The following is a 23,750-nucleotide window of genomic DNA, read 5'->3' on the forward strand; positions in this document are numbered from 1 at the left end:
GTGATATTATTGTAGTATTACCCTGTAAATTAAAATGAGATCAAGACTAAGAGAGCCGCTCTTTAATTAAGGTACTGGCACACTGCACTCGTCTGTTATTCACTGGAGAAAATCACCCTGATTTACTGAAGCAGGACATCCATAAGTCAGAATTAGTCCATGTAGATTATTAAGTTTATTGAACAATGTAAGTACTACGGAGCTGCTGAAATTGCCAACAGCCATGTTTCCTCTTTTTCCTTCATTATCTTAATAAATACGCAATGAGAGGGAGTAAATGGAAGCAAAATAAGTATGTGGCAAAAGAAGAATAAATTTTTTATGATGAGATTACACTTTTTTCTTACTAGTAAAATAGGTATCAGATGTATCACATTCCAAAAAGAACATAAATGCTACATTAGTCTAATGTCAATCAAAACACTATTTTTCCATCAAACAACACTAGCCAGTATAAAACAAACATATGCACAAAGAAACGGAGAATTGGATCTCACAAGCTCAGTCATCTTAAGCAAAGATCAACTGTTTCTGTCTCACAGTTTAAGATTTCAAGGTAAAAAAATTTTGAATTCTCTGTCCACTATACCATAGATGTTTACATCTGGTCTCCATTCTACTTTTCCAAAATAACTTATGTCAATTTCCACATTATGGTGGGGTGGGGATAGAAGTAACAAGTAGAAAAATATCATTATCATGATCAGATATAGACATGTAAAGGCATGTTAAATGTTGCAATCATTTTATGGGATGGTGGGGGCGGGTGCAAGGAACAAGAACTTCAGTTGTATTTTGAAAAGTGTACATTTATGAGAGCCTTGAAAGGGAAACTTTAGAACTTTCTTTTAGAGATTATCAATTAATATTTAATCCTTCTATAGATGATTTGTTATATAACAGAAAGACAATCTAGACCATTAATCTTACTGAAACTTTCAAGAGTAAAATAATTAGATCAGCTTCTATGCTGAAAGGCCCCTGAACCAGACTATAGCTCAACATTTCCTTTCACTGGCTCCATCATCAGCAGATCTTCATTATATAACTTAAAAGCTGGAGACACGCCCGAGCCATCAGACCTTGCTTCTTTAGTCCCTCCCCTAAGACTAAAAATACTCCAGCCATCTGGTGCCTAGTGCAGTAAATGCCAGCATCAGTTCTGCCCTGAGGATTTGGACAAAGTCTGGAGGTGACAGAAGAAGACCTTATGGAAGGGGCTCACCTCTACTGGACCTTTCTCGTTTGCCCAGCTGCTTCTCTTCAGCTTACAGTTGACTAGTGAACAGGAAAAGACAGTGGAGCTGAGTCCAGAGAAGGAGGGAGGAGCCCTCCAAACTCCTCAGAACCACTGAAATGCAGTTGGAGGAAATGACTAGTCTGGGAGATGGGAGAAATGTGATAGATATGAAGGGATCTACATTTCCAACACACCACCTTTAGGAGATGGCATGCTTGACAGCAGTGGAGAATGCAGAAAAATGCCTTTAGCTTTCAAGTTTATTTTACACTTTCTTTTAAATTATTAGAGGAAACAAAATGAATACTAATAACAAAAATAAGCATCAGCAATAGGTTTTTCCCAACCAAAATGCTTCAGAAGATTGCCTTATTTACAAGTGGCAAATAAAGGTATATGGGGAGGTGGAGCAACAGGAATTTGGGCTCAGATTAAGTATTTCTTAAACTGCAAGGAAACTGACCTAGATGAATCTACCGAGCAATGTAGATTACACTAGGATTAAAATCCACATCTTAGTTTGTTAATTTTTTACCATTATTCATGTAGATGAATTGAATATTTGCTACTTCATTGTGGCAAGCTATCATTAATAATAACAATATCAACTATTTTCATATATCATACGTCCCCAAGAATAAGATCCTGGAAACTAATAGTCTTTTGCTAAAATGTTCATAAGTATAATGGCTGTGTATTACTATAAATAGCAAACTCATGTTTAAGACAACAGCTCCTGTATTGCCCTGTCATGTACTCTGCTAATAATACATGAATTATCCTCTACAGCTTAGAACTCACAAGTTCAACATCATTCTGCTTTAAAGATATATTCGTTATATACCACCAAGACCTTGGTCAAAAGTTTTAGGAAAAGCTTCGCAGATAAAGGCTTTTGATTCTTCCATGAGGAACATGAAGCTAGAAAAAGCTGAGGGTAGATGGCCACCAGTTTCTACTGCTTTTCCACAGCTAAGACTCTGAAACCTTTGACACCACACTATGATCAAGCCCATCACTCCATTCTGTGTTCCCACTATGGTCTTTACCTTAACAGCAGTGACCTTTCTCCCAGCACACATAGGTAAGGCAAATCTCTAACAGACCAGAAAGTCTCAACACTTCTCCAGTTTCTGAGAACTGGGCTGCCTAAAGGATGTTGGCAGCCAATAAATTGAATCAATCCTGCCTTATCTGTTTGAATTTTATCATTAAATAATTAAACCTACATGATATATACTATTTATATTCTTATCCTCATATATTTCGATTTAAAGATACCTTGGCCTTTTTACTGGGGTGTTATTTCTTTGCTTGCCTTTCCCTTTGCTAGATACTCTGCTCTTACCTTTAGTTTTCCCACTCATTATCTCATGCTTCCACTCCCATCAGGTGGTTGTTTTGATAATATACCACACTTAAAAAGCTGGTTGAAAATCCCTATGTGGTGGTTCTGGTTCTCATTATTGAAGTTTTTCATTTAAACATCTTCAAAATTCTTGGAAATTTGCTCAATTCTGTCTCTAGTATATTATCAAAACCAAAGCTATCCCTGACTGTGTTTAATTAATGTGTTTAAACTCTGTCCATTTGTGATTAATCTACAAGATGAAGGGAGCCCAACTCAGGTCTATATTTTAAATGCTAGTATATATTTTTGATATAATAACATCCAGAAACATGAAAAGTAGAGCGTGTCCCAATTTAACAAATGTTTCCTACATGCTATTGATTCTGATTTAATAAATTTAAAGAAATATAACTCTAGTTTCCAGATTTTTTTGTGCAATATTACACAAAACATAAATTGACTGCTGTACCATATTGAATCCCTGCTTTGCATTTGTAAACAATGGTATGTTGTATTTCTAGTTTTTCAGTTCCTTATAGGGCAAATGGTTTTGCTTCCCCTGGTTTCATTGCCTTAAAGACCTAAAGGACCTCCCGACCCAGGGAGTTACTTTTTAAAATTCACTTTTATTTAAATTCTGAAGAATCATGCCAGGTTCAGGGACAGCAAGTTTGGGATTACAAATTACTGCTGAGGATGAGGGGTCTCAGAATGCCTTCAGAACCTACTTCTACACTGGAGTTCCTGAAGAAAACGTTGCAGTAGAAATTGACAAATGTCACTTTACAGCTGTGAGACACTCTGGCATTTTCTTTGGACACACCCGTTCCCATTGAAGGCAGACAGATTTTCTCTTACCTTCCTCGCACCTTTATGTCTGAGATCGCGTAAAAGTAGCGTGCCAAGTGTAGCTCATCTACAAATATTTCCCCAACGGCTGGTCTTAACAGCCTTATCCTCAGGTCTGTGACTGTAAAGAAATCTCTGAGTTTCTTGGTTGTATCCAGCTGTCCGTAGAGGGAAGCCATATTGCGTAGGCGAGGTCCAGCAAAAAACGCGAACCTGTCTTTGATTTCAAAGTGGATTATTTTGCTATTTGTTGTATACCCTGTTGAGTACTCTTCTGTGCAAATGATTTCTAAGACCGTATGCTGTGATAAATCCTTCACGGATTTAGGATCCATGTGAAAAGCATCTAAGCAGTCTGTGGCATAATACTGATAGGGCTGCCATGTTCGTCCATAATCGAGAGACTTCTCCAGGATCATTTGGTCTGGACGCCCCGATTCAAAGGTAATAACTATGTTGTCTGTTAGCTCAATGGTTTTGCTCCAAGACAGAGTGATGTTAACCTGGAGAGGCTTGGGATACTCCTTCCAAGTGGCAGACTGCCAAAATGTGGAGGGATGTCTTCCTTCAAAATCAAACATCAGCTCAGGGGGGTGTGCCAGCTCAGGGGTACTCGCATCACACTCATTATTGCACATGTAGGGATTGCCCTATGGAAGAAGAACAAAAGAGCGTGCATCAAAACACTGGTTTGCCACAAGTCTTGCCATATTGCTGTTGCTCAGTAAGAGGCTAGAAAAGGAAAAAAAAAAATCTGTTTTCAGTAATCATTTTTATTTGCCCTAACTGGATTCTCCTCTTTAATAGCTTAAAAAAAAAAAAGCAATATGGTAATTTTCTTGTCTTGTTTCCTTCCATGTGCTTTAAGAAATGAAAACAGTTTATTTATCCCATATGTGTTAGACCCATAATGTGGTCACAGAAGCACGAAGGCACCGAGCAACTGTCTAACAGCTCAATACCTCGCTTCCTCTTACAAAGATGCTATAGAAAAGCAAGGGAAATCCCTCCCTGCCTGAAGGACATTCTTTAAGAGTACACTTCTTTAAAAAGTCATTTTTCAAGCAAAGCTTTAGAATGAGCCATGAACCATAGATACCTGTGTTCTGTAGGGGAGACAATACCCCCATACAACATTCAGCCTTTTTTTTGGCTTTCCCTGAAATCCGTCATACTTAACTGGGTCCTTGCTTCATAATGTCTGGTTTTACAACGTTTACTTTGTTCACCACAAATTATTAAAATGTGGTACCCTAAAGGCTCTGGGGCTTGGTCCAAATACCTGCCAGCCTATTAGGTAGAGATAAAAGGATTGTTCAGGAAAGTCTTGGGGCTGGGAGTGTGCTCCAAGTTATCGGGACAAGAAAACGTACTACTCAGTTAGGAGGCTGTTGCACATCAAACCACAGCCACTTGATGTGTTTGTTACTCTGTGCCTGCCCACAGGCAGTTCTTCATGGATGTTAGTTATTATTATTCTACCTTTAACAAATGCTACTTCCTTTACAGACATTCAAACAAGAAGCTAGAAATAAATCTCCTAGTTATATTACAAGTTACAACATTGCTTATGCTACACTAAATGGCTACTCTCAGCTTTCATCAGTAGATTCCATGGCAAATGACAAGTTACCAGATTTTTGTTGATTTTGTTTTTAAGAAAACAAGTAGTATCATTAGGACTTGACTATTCAGGTGTTTCTTATTCTGTACTCAGTTATTATGAGCATGGCTGGGTGAAAAGAATTGATCCTCGGACATTGTCCTTGGGCTTCCTTTTGTAATTACAATTAGGTTTCTTTCTTTCTTTCCTTTTTTTTTTTTCCATATACTGTGAGCTTTTCATCATACCTGTAGGATACAGGAGCGAGGTCTCAGATAATGAATTTACACTTTAGACACTGACACTCAGTTACTAGCTGACTCCTATGAAATATAAGATGAACATGGGAGAATTGCTTTGGTCTCCCTAGAGGCAACTTTCTCCTACCTAGTCAGCTAATACTCTCACTCTCTCTTTCCCATTAATGTAACCGAATCCTAAAGTTGGCAACAGGTTTTGGAGATTCAAGTATAATTGTGATAGGGCAGGAGAAAGAAGAGAAGGTACATTATTTGAGGAACAGAACTGTTTTAAAAATACACTCAAGGAATCAGTGATAATGAAAATGTTTCTGTACTTCTCTCTCAAATTTCAATTCCCTAGTCCTGATCCCAGCGTCTGTGGCACTATTTATAGTATCCCCTTTAAAATGAGCCAGGGGAGGGGGGAAATAAGTTTCTGTTCCAGGTGGAATAAATCACCAAATTTATTATTATTTAAATTCTCTTAAGCATGCCAGAGAGCCAAATGCAAAGCTCTACAGACTGGCAAAGGCTTTTTATGGAGGGCTATAAATATTGTGGAATCTGTCAGGATTTATAAATTCTAAATATATGTAAATGCACATTTTACAGGAAGAGGTCAGATTTACACAAATCACACCTTCATTTGAAATTTACTGAAAAATATGGTCACTTCAAAATCTGTCAACATGTAGCCATCTGCACTATCATTAACTTGGATGCTGCCATCTTCCTCCTGACAAAAGTGTCTTTATCTGAGGTCAGGGGTATGGAAACAAGGGGAAAGGCGCTGCAGGATACACCAAAGTGAGTTATCAGATGTTTGTAGTAAGTTGTGTTGAAAGATAACATTTGTTTGCCTTCAGCACAGGTGTGCAGAGCTTCTCAGATAGGGATAGGGCACTGGGACCACACGAGATGACACATTAGGCTGCTTCTGGAAATTGGTCAATACTAACAAACCTATTTTATAAAATATGGTTGAAGAACTCTATGTAAAAGGCTCTCATGCCTATACTTAATATAAAGTATTGGCAATAACCACCATTTAGCTAGCACTTGTGTGCTGGACACTACGTACATTTTCCTGGGTAATCCTTTTCATCCCTACCTTACAGAAGAGGAAATTGAGGCACAGAGGTGTTAAGTAATTTGTCCAAGGTCACATAATAAAGTCAGTAAGAGGCAGTGATGAGACTGGTGCCTCTTACCCCTTCCCAGGCTTGCTGAATTCCCAAGTCACTGGAGTTCCCTCTGTTGTAGCCCTGTTGTAGAAACAGGATTGGCTGGTAGACAGGAAATGTCTAAGACCAAATAAGTTCAGGAAACACAGCCTAATCTTGTCTTGGAGAGTCCTAATGAATGTTATCATAATCTGATATACCTTGAAATTAAGAACCTTGTTTAGCTTCACATAATACCTAGTTACATAGGTTTATGTGACCACGTAGTCTCTTTCTAGTTTAGCAACTCCTGTTCATATTCTACAGAAGTCGTATCCTGGAGGGCATCCTTAAAGATTCTCTGCTTTGTATCACTGGATATTGTAAACATGAGGAGGCCAAACAGCACTATACAACCCAGTTTTAGTCCTTTAATGAAGGCATAGCTACAGAAAGCACCAGGTCTGTTCTCAGTGGGCACCCTTCCGTTGAGGCTGAGTGGATCAGCCAGCTCAGGGCAAATGTCTACATTTGTATCAAGTTCTTCATTGCTTGGCACAGATCTGGTGCTTCAGGCACCTAAAAAAATGAGAGTAAAGATTCATACATGCAACAATGTGTTATTGATTGCCATATTTAAGGCACTCAGCTTGGCTCTCAAGATACAGCAATAAACAAATCCAAGTCCTTGCTTCCTGTGGCACTTCCATCCTAGTTGGGGGACAGGCACTAAACAAACAAGCATAATGTGTTATAATGTTACACGATGACAACTTGTATGGAGAAAATAAAGCCAATTAAAGGAAGCAATGGTGATTGTAATTTTATTTTGGGAAGTCAGAGAAGGTCTCCCTGATAACATGACATTTGAGCTGATTGAGAACAATTCCCAATTTACACTGGAGATGATCAGAGGAAGTTGATCAGAATGACAGTTTTGTCCTTCATTTGACTCTACTCTTAGTGATATTTTCAGCAGCCTAACAATTTATTGAAATCAATGGGTAAACAAATCATTTCAAATGAGAATCTACACCAAATGACTGTAGATACCAAAGAGGGAAAAAATCAATTTTTCTCCCTATTTCATAACACTCGTGCTCTTTTAGGAGATTAGTGATTTGATGGCTATTAACATAACTTACTGAGATATGATGACATTGACAGAAAATTAAAAGAGGAAGCAGGAAAAAAAAAAAAGATTTCATTTTGGTCCCCTGCACTTCAGGTGAGAGAAAGGAAAAAAAAAAAAAAAAAAGATGAAAGGTGAAGAAGCCGTAAATCTTATCCTTCCCCAAAGAAAAAACTGGAGGAGAGATTACAGGCTACAATATTTAGTGTAAATATTTCACAGGGCGTGATCTGTAATACTGTTATTACAGAGAATTATCAACATGAAAATAATTCCTGTTAAAGGGATTAGATTAATTAAATTTTCAGCTACTTCAACCCCACCCTAATCCTCTTTAATAACATCAACAATGAAATTTATAAAGAAAATGCAACTTTTCCTGACTTACAAAAACAAAGTACACTTCTTGCTGCTATATCTAACAGATTCAGGCATCAGGAAGTGTAAGTAATTATTTTGTGGCCAGCAGGCAGCCTTAAATAGATCTTAATTTAAGTCCCACAAGCAACATATCCTTAGCTGATTGTGGACAAAGCAGAAAATATTTATGACTGTGCTGATAATATTTACACCACTAACAAATGCCTAAATAATTAAACAGCTATTGCTGCTAAATATTTTTGTAACAATTACAAGAAGATTGTGATGTTTAATTTCATTCTTAAAATGTTAATATTTTACCTCTGGGAGAATTGTAGTTATTAATTAGCAATTTGTAGCCAAAGTGGAATATTGCTATTCTTCCTTAATACGCTTTCAGAATTTAGAGAGATAAATACAATTTGAGGCATGCTTTTATTGTTTCTATTGATGGAAGGTGTCTTTCTTCCTTTCTTCTGGCAAAGTGACACTTTGAAAAGAACATCCTTTCACCTAAGATCTGCTAAGCCCTTCAGAGTTTTATATATATATATATATATATATATATATATATATATATATAAAACTCACGTAAGCGGTATTAATGTAACCACTTGCGGTTGCTATCATTTTGACTTTGCCTTTCCAAGCTTTACCTATGGGCAAACTATTGGAAACAACAGTTGAAAATGAAGAGAATTCTTACGCGAGATTTGCTACTGAACTGTAAGCTACATGCCAAGCAGACATGTACACAAGTGAATGTGAGACGCGTTTGGGTTAACACTTAAACGAATCATGAAAAAAGAATGACACAGAGATGTCCTGCACCCATTTGCATCTGGCTCATCCTTGCCTGTTTTATTGGTGACAGTCAAAAAAGACACAAAGGCAAGAAGCAGCATTCTGGAACGGCACTCCCAACCTGTTCCTGCTGTGACTGAGATAGATACCATTAGGGTGTTTCCAATGCAAGGCCTTTAAAGGGTGTAGAAATTGGTTGCAGAGCCTACTATTCGTTTCTCAGAGATTGAAACCATGAGAACCATGCTTTAACTGTAAGTTTGGGGCATCGTCTAGACAGCTTCTGGGAGGCTAGTGACTGACTCCTTTATATCAGAGGTATAATTTTTGGTGGAGGGACTCCCCATCCCAGTTCCTTTTTGCCACTTCCCGGCCACTCCTCCTTGCCTCAAGTCCTTCTGCTCCCAAATTCTTGCTTGGCTATAGCATGGGAAGGCCCCTTCTTTGTGACTTTTCTGAAGACACTTAGACTATTCTGAGTCTGGGAGCTGATGTTCACAGGTCACGCTGAGGTGCCCCCTTCAGGTCTTATAGCTTAGTTACTGGCACTGGGGAGAGGCAGAGACAAGTCAGTACCAGAGGTAAGAACAATCTAAGATAGTGGATATCTCTTTCAGATTCAGAAGACTGAAAGATAAAGATCAGCACCACAAACATACTAACAAGCCCTGATGACCACAATTCTAGAGACAGACTGTATATCTTCAGACAGGAAGGTCCACAAGGCCATATGTTTCCAGTTGCCCACTGGCCCTCAGGACAAAAAGGGCAGTGATCTCTACTAATGGCCATGTAGTGCAATCTCATTTTGTAAGCTTCCTTGTTAACTGGTATGCTGGGTACCAACGTGTGGTATGCATACAGCAACAGTACAGAGCAGTCCCCCTTTATTCTCTGGGGAAATGTTCCAAGACCCCCATTGGATGCATGAAAGCGAGGATAGTATGAAATCCGATCGCTGTCAGTCGAAACGTTTCTGTTCATGTTTTCCACTCACAAATGTAATGCCTCTTCCCTCTTAACTAAGCACTTATCACACACTGTGGCCATAACTTCTGCAGTTTGAGGTGTGACAGCAAAACCGGCACAAATTTCTTTGTCTTTTTTTGCAATTTCACAGATAGATTTGTTCTTACTATAGCTGTTAGCAACCTCAATATGATTTTTTTTCTTTCCTTGTTAAGTTGAGAACTTTTTCCTTTTCACTCAAAGGAAACACTTTACAGCTTCTCTTTGGCATATCCAAATTGCCAGCAACACTACCTCTGTGCTTTAGGGCCATTATTCAATAAAATAAGGGTTCTTTGAACACAAGCACTGTGATACTATGACAATGGATCTGATAACCGAGATGGCTACTGACTAGTGGGTGGGTAACATCCAGAGTGTGGAGATTCTGGACAAAAAGATGGGTCATGTCCCAGGAGGGACGGGGCTAAATGGTGTGAGATTTTATCAAACTACTTATAGAGGCACACAATTTAAAACTTATGAATTATTTTATCTCTGGAATTTTCCATTAAATATTTTCAGACTGTGGGATACCTGAAATTATGGGAATTAAAACTGTGGGTAAAGTGGGACTACTACATCCTAAATACTATGAGACTGTCCCAACATTAGATAGTCTGAAACTGTTGTGACAAAAGCACCTATGCATCTGTCAGAACATGAGCCTCAAATTTTGGTTTGGAAGATATGGCCACCCTAAGAATAGTAGAGGATAAAGAGTTTTGTTTTTGTATAACTCTGGAGTTAAAAACTAACTGCTCCGTTTTCTAATGGAATCCTTTCTTCATCACAGAGATTCCCCGCTGGCATAGACACCAGCTTAGGGCCTGATTGAAGTTGCAGCTTGTTTCAATCTGCTCCCTGACAATACTAAAACCCTGTGGACTTTTTTACTCAGGAATAAAGACGGGAGGGCTTAACCTTTCTGCAACAAGGATACTGGAAGCCCTATCATAGATTATGGGCAATAATAGACACCTGTGTAAATCCCCACAGAGGATTATGGTTGGAATTTTCAAACTGGTGAAGGCTGAGGGGTCAAGAAGACCAAGTTTTTAAGAAGGAGCCAAATAAATTCCCAAGCCATAAGCCACAAAAACAGATTCCTATATAGCAATGTCAATTATTACTTTGCATGTACTGGACAAGAAATAAATACTAACAGAATCAAGTGGGGTTGAAAATGAATGTCTGCAGAAAAGCTGTGTACTGAGGTAACATTATTGTAAGTGGTAGGGAGGTTGCTTTTTAAAAAATATTTTCTTTAAAAAAATCACTAATAAGGGTTTCATAGAGTATTTCACCTTATAGATGGTCTTGAATTAGATCAGAGCACAGATTTTAAAAACGTTAATTACAAAAAAGCTAAAGTAGGCTGTTAGCATTTAAGTTAATGCAACTTGAGAAAAACAAGGGGAGTTAAAATATCATGGAGGTGGGAATGTTCTGAGTCCTGATTCCATCAGGTATCATGAGAGATAGTTTGAGCATTTTGATCCTGAAAGCTCTAATTTGATGTTCGAAAAGTTTTTTTCTTCTCCGCATGAGTATGCAAGTCCAAGACCTCTTTGAAGTCCATTTACTGAAGGCCATGAGTTTGGAGAGACTATGTTAAGACCAAAAGCATTCTCTGCTGAAGTGATCGCTTGATCTTGAGAGGCAGGCAGGACCTTCCTACGGTGGCACTTCCAATAGCATCTGGCTTCTGGCAGGTCTATCCTGCTTTCTCAGATTCCTTATTTCTTTCAAACTCTTGTGTTCCAAATTCGTTAGCTATTTATTGGATATCTACTGTGTTGAAAACATTGTGAAGAACATAACATAATACAAGAAGGTATTTGCAGTTTAGTGTGGAGATAAGATATATACAGGCAACAATCACCTGTTTCTCAAATGGGTTGCTCATGCGCCTAAAGAGAGGATTAGGTGTCCTTGAGGGTAAACTGAGTCATCAACAACACAATGCCATTTCCTGGAGCATCAGTTTCATCTCTTGGTACATAATTCAATGTAATTTTATATAAAAAACAGATATTTTATGGGGTAAAATGCAAAAACAATTTGCAAGCATTTGTAGGGAAACAAAGCCACAAAGACATTTCATGTTTGGGGCAGATTTGGAGGTATGTGCTCAAACCCACCGAAGGGGAGTATGAAGGAGGAAAGAGAAGTCTAGGAGGCTTGGGAATAATTTACTGTATCCCACCACCATCTTGAATTTTCTACTTCATCCAAACCAACACAGGGTGGCTGAAGAAAAACTAGTCATTTTAAGTCTCAGAACTGTGAGTTTCACCATCCCGACATAAAATTCCTAGTGGAAAATATTTGCTTCACTCCACCCTATGGCCATCTGGGTGGTGTCTCCATATTCAGCACTTCTAGGTAGAAGATAGCACCTGGAACATCGATTGCTTTTTTTAGAAATATATTTTATTCTCATGATAACAGCATCTGGTGTGCATTGGAATCACCTAGGGCATAAGGGCAATGTTGCTTCCTAGGCCCCAGCTTCAGAAATTCTAAATTTTTGGTTCTGAGTACAGGCACAGGAACTGGTATTTTTTAAGCAAGCACTCACAACTTAGGCATTAGGGAAACACCTGTTTATTAATGACATCTTAATTTTCATGGCTTTCCTGAAAAAAGAAGTGAACTTTTGTTGATCTCCAGCTTCCAAGAAAGCTCTCCAGAACCTGAAAGAGTACTTTATCTACATTCCTATCTTTTATTTACTTACTCACTGATTCATTCATTCAATAAATAGTTATTGGATATGACAGACACTGTGCTGTATACTGGGTATAGTGTGGTAAATTAAACAACTGAGTCCCTATATAGACTAAGTTCATTTACAGGTTAGTTGGAAAGGCAGCCCCTACAAAAGTAAACAATTATATAATTACATATAAACTGCAAAAGGAAATCACAGAGTTCTATGAAGGAAAAATAAGTTGAGACCCAGAAAGTAAGAAAGACTACACCTTGGGACTCAAGGCTGGGAGGGAGATCATTCTTGGCAAAGGGAGTAACAAATGCCAGGCCCTAAGTTGAGGTAGAACTTGGGGTTTCACAGGAACTGATACAAAGTGATTGTTCCTGGAATGTAATGAGCTAGAGGGAAGTGAAGGGGATGAGGCTGGGGAAGAAGTCACAGAGGAGATCATGCATGAGCCTGAAGGAAATAAAGAGTATGTGAGATGGAAGAACTGATGTGTTGTAAGGGGAGGCCTGCCACAATTTGATTTACATTTTCAATGTTCTTTTTGCCTTCTGTGTGGATAGTGGATCCTAAGGGGGTAGGCAGCAGAAGCACAGCAACCCGTAAGAGGTTTACTAGAGTCACTGAATGAGGCATGTTGGTGGCTTGATACGGGGTGCGAGGAGTGGAAATGGACAGAAGAGGATGGATGGAAGGTATATTTTAAAGAACAATCAATGGAGCTTTATATACCTCCTTAATATTTATGACAGGACTAGATATGAGGTAAAGATGAAGAACAACAAGTGATAAAAAGCAGGCTTCTGGAGTGACCAAGTAGGTGTTTGGTGGTACTTTTTACTGAGTTGGAAGGCCAGGTTTGGAGTTGTGGAGCGAGCAAGAGTTCAAGACTGGAAATGTTAAATTTGATATTCTTATGAGACATAATAGAAGTAAGCATATGTGATGCTTAGGATGTGTTCAACACTCTTCTAAATGTTTTGCTCATTTAATCTTTATAACAACACCGTGAGGGAGATATTGTTATTCACTTTGTTTTACAGATAACGCAATCGAAGTACAAATCATTTAAGTAACTTGCTAAGTTATTACTTGCTAAATTTAATAAATTTGAGCTAGTAAGTCTCAAAAGTCAGGACACGAGTCCAGTCAATGAGTTAACAGTCAATGTTCTCAACCACTATGTTATACCACCTTTCTGTACATTGAGATCTTCAAGTAAATGTGCGTTTAGACCTCAGCGGAGAGGCCAGGCTGCAGATCATATATTTATGAGACATTAGCTTACAGAGGTATTTAAAAGTGAGAATAGATAAGAATAATGGGGGAGAAAGTGTAGGGATAAAAGGGCAAAGGCCTAGGACAGTGTCCTATGTTAACTCATATATGTAGGCAATACTCACTCATTTACTAGGCCCAAGGATGTTATTCACCAATACCTGACAAACCAGCTGTTAACTAGGTGTGTATCTCATTTATTTTTATTTATTTATTTATTTACTTATTTATTTATTGAGACAGATTCTCCCTCTTTGCCCAGGCTGGAGTGCAGTGGTGCGATCTCGGCTCACTGCAACCTCTGCCTCCCGGGTTCAAGCGATTCGCCTGCCTCAGCCTCCCGAGTAGCTGGGAATACAGGCATGTGCCACCACACCCAGCTAATCTATTTTTAGTAGAGACGGGGTTTCACTGTGTTGGCCAGGATGGTCTCGATCTCCTGAACTCATGATCAGCCTGCCTCGGCCTCCCAAAGTGCTGGGATTACAGGCATGAGCCACCACACCTGGCCTTCATTTTTTAAAGAGCAGATTTGAATGGGAGGATTCGAGGTCACCTGAGGGGTTAAAATAAGGAAAAACGTCGACTTTAGTAAAGAATAATTTTTTTAAATTTGGGTTTGGGAGAAAATAAACTTTTCAGTAGATCACTTATTTATGATAAGAAAGAATATCATGCCTACTGTGGGGAAACAAAGGGCTTGCAGAGATAAAAGATAAACAAATGGTATATCCATTTTTTTGGAATAGTGAATTTAATAACATGAGAGGAGCAGATTCCACTTAAAAGAATTATAAAAGAATCCACATTATCAGTGAAAGTCCAGTTGCAGTAAAGAAGAGTAAATGCAAGGACAGTTTGAAGAAAACATCAACAGGAGGGATTAATTTAGGACTGCAACCTTCATCTCCATTAGTTTTCCTAATCCTGTTTCACTATTTTTTTTAACCTCTCCATCATCTACTCCTCCTCACTTTGTTTTGCCTGTTTTCCTTCTTATTTTAGATTCTTAAAATCAATGTGCACCCGTGGTCTTCTCACCCTTTGGCCTTTTCCCTCCTAGCTCTACATAAAGTCCTTCATTGAGTTAATTCCCATTTACAGCTTCAGCTATCACTTATACTTCGATGACTCTAAAATTCTGTCTTCAGATATGATTTCTCAGGTGAACCTCAGATCCATCTATTCAAGTACTTATTAGACATCATCTAACTGCTCCACAAGAATTTCAAACTCAACATACTGAAAAGTTAACTTTTCCTCTTTCCCTCCCTCTTCTTTCCTGAATAATTCACTCCTAAAGCTATTGGGTGGGTCCAAACAAGGCAGGTATCACTTGGAAATATTCCTGCCAAAGATGCATAATCAGAATCTAATCATGAGGAAATACCAGGCAAATCTCAATTGAGGGGTATTCTATAAAATAACTGCCCTGTAGTATCTAACCATATCATAAAAATTTTGAGAAACCATTTCAGACTGATGGAGACTAAAGGGATCTGACAACTAATGCCCCCCAAAGTAGATCATTTTGCTACAAAAGATATTATTGGGACAACTGGTGACACTGGTCAGGGGTCTGAAGATTATATGCTACTAAAGGATCCATATTAATTTCCTGACTTTGACTGTCAAATTGTAACTATGTAGGAGAATGCCTTTATTTGTAGGAGGTATTAAAGTATTAGCAGGTTATGAGCATCAGGTTGACAACTTACAGTCAAATGGCTCAGGAAAAAAAAAGGTATTTCTATTGTATGCATCTTTTCTATAAATGTGAGATTTGGAAAAAATGCTAAAGATTTTCATATAAAAAAGTGAATTTGTTATCATCTTTCTACCAAGCAGTAGTATATTACTATGCATTGCAGTGGTATGTAAAGATTAAGGTGCATAAAAAATGCCTGGTAAGTCCAGTCCCCACCCACCAGGAATTCTGTTTGAATACACTGGTTCCTGTTGGACCCAGGAACCTGTATTTAGAAAGTACCTTAGATCATCTGCATGCAAGTAGCCTCTGGCCCACACTTCAATTCGCACTGGTATAGTGTTTGTTAAGAGGCATGGCTCTGGGTCAGATCTTCCTAAGTTTGAATTCCAGCTCTACCACTTAGCTACAGTGTAATTTTTGACAACCTTCTTCACATAGTGAGCCTTGACTTCTTCTTGAAATTGAATATAATTAATGATGCTAATTTGAGATACAATTATATAATGCACGTTAAGTGCTTAGCATCTCGTTGGGTGTAGTCAGTGCTCAATAATTAGTAGTTAGCATTAAACCTACTCCCCCACCTGTGCTTCTTGACTCAGAGAGTAATACCAAATTCTTCCATTTCCTAAATAGGAAAGGTTGGAGTCATCTTATATTCCTTATTCTTCATCAATCTGTTTATCAAAGAAGTCTACAGATGAAATTTTTCACCGCAGCTTCATTCATATTGCCATTGCCTTCGTTAGTTTTTTTAAAATATATTTCTTCTGAATTATCATTAATAGGCTCAAAATTATCTCCCTCCATATAGTATTGCCATCTTATAACCTATTTTCTGCATAGCTGCTAAAGTGATCTTTCTACAACCGAAATCTGACTGTATCATGTTCCCTTTTAAAGCTATTGAATGGATTTCTCACTACCCTTCGAGCGTACCATTCAAATTCTTTAGCATAGCATGTAAGATTCTTCAAGAATAGCCTCTGCAAGTCTCTGAACATACGTTTTAGTTTTTCACTCACTTGTGGTGTTCACACCTCATAAGTCAGTCATATCAGCCTATGAGTGTGTACATATGCACCATCATGCAATTCATCATATAAAATTGTGATTTTTTTGTATCTCTCCTACTATAATTCTTTGAGATGAAGAACTGACACATAACAAGTGTGCAAACATTTTTAATGATTCAAGAAAAGTAAGAAAAGCGGAAAAGACAAAAAGCCAGGAAGAAGATAGGATAAATTAGGTAGGTTTGAAGTGTGGGATAAGATGGAATGGATTTGCTCATAGGTTGGTCACTGGGAATTGACATAATCAAGCTTAAAGAACTAACCATTTCAATGAGTTGTATATGGAATTTGTATAATGTAATAAGCAATGTAAAAAAAAAAGTCCAACTCCAAGTACAGAGTGCCTATTTGTGTGATTGATATAGTTACTGGGGTTTCAGGTGAGGTTAGAGGACAAAGACAAATGGCATGAGCTGCAATTATGTCCCAGTTCTTTCTTGCTGTTCATTTTTTCTTCATTTTTCTCCATCAGTCAAAGAAGTATTTCTCCTAGTGGCTTCAGAGCTGACCATCTCTTTCCCTAATCCTATCTTGCCTTATTTATCCAATCCACAGCATCCTTCTGCGTTCTCAGGAGGAGCTGAACATGAAGAATGTATTTGTTCTTGAGCAATTATGGAGAGCTGAATACAAACTGATGGAAAAAGCACTGAATGGCACGGTTGTAAATTTACAATGGTCATGCATGGAGGTGTCTCAGTCGGGAAAAGTCTTGAAAAAATTGTCAGATATAAGGTAGAAATAGGTGTAGAACAAGGAACAAAACTTTATTGTGCTGGAGAAGAGGGATATGCTCTTTGTTTATTTGCCACAGCTTCAGTGGCTAATTACAGAGATTCTGATAATTCTACCTGAGTTCCGAGGTTGATTCATTATAAGCTAATGAAACTTACCCCTCAGAGACACTCCATTACACAAGCTGCTTCTCAGGCCTTTTATGTAGGTTTGTATTGCTAGTCTTGGATTTATTTTTTTTTTAAAGAAGGCCCTCAGAACTGAAGAGGCAACAAGTTCATTAAACCTGGTGTTGTCACTGTTTGGGACATGGGTAGTGTATTTCAGGGCCCACTGAACTAAAACAACTCTATCTCCTTATTCCCTCTTTTCAGTTAATTTCATTGTTCTTTCCCCCCCAAGATTTTCTATTTTCAGCATTTGCAATCTTGAGATATATATTCTCTAAATCCAACTTTCAAAATTGTGCTTGTCCAAGTTCATACCTGATATATAACATGCCAGTGTTTCATTAAAATACAAGTATATTTTATTCAGATCAGCAGACACATAAATCTCTTGGTGTGTTACCAACAATAAATATAATATTCACTTATCTGTAAGACTGGAATAGCTGTTGATCTATCAGATCCACCATCATGAACCAAAGTAAATTAAATTATATAATATATTCAGCATCTGTCATGTGCCAAGCACTATGTTAGATGTTGTAGGTTAGTTCAAAATAAGGCTGATTCTTCCCTATTAGCTACAATATACTAGCAAGACAAGATTGAGAAAGCTGTATCATTTTGAAACTAAGAAAATGTATTATAGAGGGCTACTTTGATAAATGGAAATAAAATAGCAGTAATATTCTAATGTGAAGACAACATGTGCAAAAATCTATTGTTAAAGAGAGAGATGAAAGTTAGAAAGTCATTATGAAAAATGTTGAGGAGGCAGAGTCTTGGTTTTGAAAAATGTGTCATATTTGCATAAGTGAACCACAGTCTCTTTTTGAAATGGAGAAGGAATCAATGAGCATTCAACACCCTTATGGTTAGGAATTTTAAAAGGGGCTTTCTATTTGTCGTTTCATTTAATTTTCATGGTTCCCTAGGAGTCAGGTATTATCCTAGGTTTACCTATGAATAAACTAAGGTCCAAAATGTCATGGAACCTAGTTAAAAGAAATGGTGGGAGTTTGTCTGTAAGGATGTAAAACAAACCTAATATTTGGGAGGCCAGGAGTAAGGCTGTGAGGTAGTAGGAGATAGGTTTAAATATAAAACAAGAAGTTGATTTTAGAGAGCATTAAAAGCTGGGTAGAAATGTTGGGTTTGATTAATTGGAGAACTGAAAGCCATTAATGGTTTTTATAGCAGATGTCTCATACTTGGTTAACCTTCTTCATTAGTTTTCCAGAATCCTTTCTAGAGAAAACAAAAAGTTCAAGTTGAGTCCAATGTTGGAAGTCATCTCAAACAAGTGATGAAGCAGAATCAAAAGCAAGATTTGGTAAGAATGCCAGTAGTGGGCATGCAAAGAATCCTGGACACATCTTATTCATTTTTGTATCCTTCAAAATTCCTGGCAGAGAGTAGATAGTCAATAAAAGATGAGCAAACAAGTGAATGTAAAACAAACTATTTTATAATTAATTCTTCTGTTTAACAAAATATGAAACTGCTCAAAAATTAAAGAATCAATTGTATGTCTTCTAATTCAATGCTGTATCTGCTGCATGAGTCACTTTTGGAATATCTAGCAAAGATTAAGCATTATCTTTGACTTCTCTCTTTATTTACAGAGATATTGCCTAATTCTCAAACATGAGTTTATAAATCAAGAGACCCTATTGTGAGCCAGAAAGGGTCCAGAACTGGCCTAGAGTTGGTGACTCTATTTCCACTGAAGCCTAAGACACAGGCTGAGACATCCTAAGAAATAGTGGATAAATGCAGTGCAGTATAAAATGAAAGGAGGATAGATTGGAGGTAGGAAAGCCCGTTAGGAATTTAGCTTTAATTATCTAGTTGTGAGAACAAGGGACTGATGAAGAGCAAGATGATGGAAGATTCAGCAAGAGTTTGACTGGAAGTAGAGAACAAAGGAAAAGAAAGAACCAATAATACATCAACGTGTAATGTCTGGAAGATGGTGAAAATGATGGTGATAAGCCAACAACAGCCAAGCAAAGAGCCCAATCAGGTACGCAACCCCATGCACAATTTCCACAAAAAGAAAAGAATAAAATGCCTAGAAATACAGCTAACCAGAGAGGTGAAGGATCTCAACAATGAGAATTACAAATCATTGATCAAAGAAGTGGAAAAACATTCATACTTATGAATAGGAAGATTCAATATTATTAAAGTGGACATATTGCCCAAGACTATTTACAGATGCAGTGCTATTTCTATCAAACTACCAGTGACATTATTTCACAGAATTAGAAAAAACATTCTAAAATTCATTTGGAACCAAAAGAACAGCCTAAATAGCCAAAGCAAACCTAAGCAAAAATAACGAATCTGGAGGCATCACACTACTTGACTTCACACTATACTACAGGGCTACAGTAACCAAAACAGTATGGCACTGGTGCAGAAAAAGACACATAGACCAATGGAACAGAATAGAGAGCCCAGAAATAAGGCCACACACCTACAACCATCTGATCTTTGCCACAGCTGACAAAAACAAGCAATGGGGAAAGGACTCCCTATTGAATAAACTGTCCTGGCATAACTGGCTAGCCATATGCAGAAGATTGAAACTGGACCCCTTCCTTACACCATACACAAAAATCAACTCAAGATGGATTAAAGACTTAAATGTAAAACCCAAAACTATAAAAGCCCTGGAAGCAACCTAGGCAATACCATTCTGGACATAGGAACAGGCAAAGATTTCATGATGAATATGCCAAAAACAATCTCGACAAAAGCAAAAATTGACAAACGGGATCTAATTAAACTTAAGAGCTTCTGCACAGCAAAGAAGCTATCAGTAGAGTTGATACAGAATGGGAGAGAATATTTGCAAACTATGCATCTGACAAAGGTTAATACAGCATCTATAAGGAACTTAGATGAATTTACAAGAAAAAAAAAAACACTATTAAAAGTGGGCAAAGACATGAGCTGTGAATATTTTTAAGGACCTAAGTGGGCCCAACAATATTTTTGACAAGAGGCTAAAGCTGGGAATTTCAACCCAAGGAAGGAACAATGTATGTTACCCTCCCCAACGTAGTTACTAGAGATTAGAAGGCCAAGGACAAATGCCAAGTGGAAAACAGCTTAAGTAGAAGTGAGAACAGGGCTGTGTTAGAAGACAGAGAGAAACCAGTAAAAATAGGAGGAAGTTAGAGATAAGTTAAAAATAAGCCTTGTTAGATGAAAACTAGTGATGAATGGGGGCATTAGCACTGGACAAAGATGGAGTCATTATTTTCAAGTCTGGACAACTGGAACAAATAATTTTTCTATTGGGAAATATGCCTTTCCTATAATGAATAAGATCACAAAACTGTCTTTTCTCAGAGTTTGCATCCCAGCCCTCTGTGAATTCTTTATGTCTCAGTTTCTCATCTATGCAAGATGAATAATAATTTTACACATTTCATAGTGTTTTTGTGAGGACTAAATGAACTAATATTTAAAAAGAGCTTGACATGGTGCCTAGAACATAGTAAGGTCTCAACACAAGTCAGAAATTACTAGCATCATCATCATCATCACTATCATTGCTATTCTTATCTATGATCTTCCCAGCTTGCCATCTTATAAAAGCCTCCTTTGTAGGGTCCAGTGTGTCACCTAATAGGTCAGCACTCAGTTAATAAAATGGAGGCATGAAAATTAATCTCTTCATAGAATACACAGAATAAGCCATTCTCTTACAGATCTAAATGCAAAATGCAATTTTACTATTTATGGTGTAACTGTAAAAGGTCCCAAGATATTCTTGTGGACAAAATAAAAACATCCCCCAAATGGCTCTGATTGTACTATCATACCTATCTCTTAGTATCAAACCTTTTGTAGCAGCTACGGACAAATTAGAAAGAACACAATTCTCCCAGCCTTGCCAGCTAACACAGAATTCAGAGTAATTAAAATTCAGGTGAGAAAAGATCAAACACAAGACTGAATCCACACTTTTGACTTTATGAGCTGAATCAAGTTTGAGAAATGATCTACCTTTTGGAGCCCCTGTTGGCCAGGTATACAATGAAGACTATGTCTCACTCCCAGATAGATTAAAGTAGCTAATTCATTAGAAAACAACCAAGTCACTTATAGAAATTGAAATATAATTGGCAATATAGATTTATTTTTTTCCATTTCCACTTTCACTTTTTTTTTCTTTTTCTTTTTTTGCGATGGAGTCTTGCTCTGTCTCCCAGGCTGGAGCGCAAGGGCGTGATCTCGGCTCACTGCAACCTCCACCTCCCAGGTTCAAGCGATTCTCCGGCCTCAGCCTCCTGAGTAGCTGGGATTACAGGCACGTGCCACCATGCCCAGCTAATTTTTCTATTTTTAGTAGAGGCAGGGTTTCACCATCTTGGCCAGGCTAGTTTTGAACTCCTGACCTCAGGTGATCTGCCTGCCTTGGCCTCCCAAAGTGCTGGGATTACAGGCATGAGCTGCCACGCCTGGCCTCCACTTCCACTCTTTTGTCATGTTAACAGTTCAGCCCTGTGTTGTCCCATATGGGAGCCATGAGCCACATGAAGGTACTGAACACTTGAAATGTAGCTAGTCCAAATGAGATGTGATGTAAGTATAAATTACACATTGGATTTTAAAGACTTAGTACAAAAAGAAAACAATGTAAGAATACCTCGCTAGTAACTTTATACTGATGCATATTGAAATGATAATATTTCAAATATATTAGGTTAAATAAAACATATTAAAATTATTTTACCTGTTTCATTTTACCTTTGTTAAATTTAAAATTACTTATATAGACACATTATATTTCTATAGGATAGTAGTAGTTTAAGTAATCAATCTGATGTGATTAAAGAAACAATAATTAGGCAAATGAAATATCATAGTGGTGCTTTCTACTTCTCACAGCCTAGACTGAAGAGGCCTTTGCCTTTAGCACCAATGAGTGCTTGAATGTTTGTTTCCAGCAGTAGTCCAGGAAAGGGGATAAGCTTGCTCACAAAATAAATAGGTAAGTAAATTAATTAATAAAATATTAAATAACAACATAGGTACAGGAGGCATGAAAAATAATCAGCTGATGAAAACAAAGCCTAAGATGAAAAACAGAACAATAAAAAGTTCTGGATATAGGCATGGGCAAAGACTTCATGACCTAAACACCAAAAGCAATGGCAACAAAAGCCAAAATAGACAAATGGGATCGAATTAAACTAAAGAGCTTCTGCACAGCAAAAGAAACTATCATCAGAGTGAACAGGCAACCTACAAAATGGGAGAAAATATTTGCTATCTATCTATCCATCTATTAAAGGGCTAATATCTAGAATTTACAAAGAACTTAAACAAATTTACAAGAAAAAAAAAGTAACCCCATCAAAAAGTGGGTGAAGTATATAAACAGACACTTCTCAAAAGAAGACATTTATGCGGCCAACAAACATGAAAAAAAAGGTAATCATCACTGGTCATTAGAGAAATGCAAATGAAAACCCCAATTAGATAACATCTCAGGTCAGTTAGAATGGCAATCATTAAGAAGTCAGGAAACAACAGATGCTGGAGAGGATGTGGAGAAATAGGAACGCTATTACACTGTTGGTGGGAGTGTAAATTAGTTCAACCATTGTGGAAGACAGTGTGGCGATTCCTCAAGGACCTAGAACCAGAAATACCATTTGACCCAGCCATCCCATTACTGGGTATATACCCAAAGGATTATAACTCATTCTACTATAAAGACACATGCACACGGATGTTTATTGCAGCACTGTTCACAATAGCACAGATGTGGAACCAACCCAAATGCCCATCAATGATAGACTGGATAAAGAAAATACGGCACATACACACCATGGAATACTATGCAGCCATAAAAAAGGATAAATTCATGTCCTTTGCAGGGACACGGATAAAGCTGGAAACCATCATTCTCAGCAAACTAACACAGGAACAGAAAAGCAAACACCACATGTTCTCACTCCTAAGTGGGAGCTGAACAATGAGAACACATGGACACAGGGAGGGGAATATCATACACCAGGGCCTGTCAGGGGGTGGCAGGGCTAGGGGAGGGATAGCATTAGAAGAAATACCTAATGTAGATGATGAGTTGATGAGTGCAGCAAACCACCATGGCATGTGTATACCTATGTAACAAACCTGCATGTTCTGCACATGTATGTATCCCAGAACTTAAAGTATAATTTAAAAAAAAAAAAAAGAACATTCTGAGCCTTGTGTTTTTCATGGTTGGGAAGGACAGAGAGAGATTAGCCCTAGGACAAAATAATTCATCATAAATTA

The 23,750-nt window shown here is 37.8% G+C and overlaps 1 protein-coding gene across 18 annotated transcripts in view; it reads right to left on the reverse strand.

The window, feature by feature from the left end:
- NTNG1 (netrin G1) overlaps window positions 1–23,750 on the reverse strand; it is a 346,048-nt gene that overhangs the window by 160,895 nt on the left and 161,403 nt on the right. For all 18 annotated transcript variants that reach the window (XM_063599528.1, XM_063599527.1, XM_063599522.1 and 15 more), the window contains exon 3: window positions 3,450–4,090. In XM_063599528.1, the coding sequence (XP_063455598.1) occupies window positions 3,450–4,090 (641 nt within the window). The remainder of the gene's footprint in view (window positions 1–3,449; window positions 4,091–23,750) is intronic.

The sequence above is a fragment of the Pan paniscus genome, chromosome 1, assembly GCF_029289425.2.
Source record: "Pan paniscus chromosome 1, NHGRI_mPanPan1-v2.0_pri, whole genome shotgun sequence".
NCBI classification, from domain to species: Eukaryota; Metazoa; Chordata; class Mammalia; order Primates; family Hominidae; genus Pan; species Pan paniscus.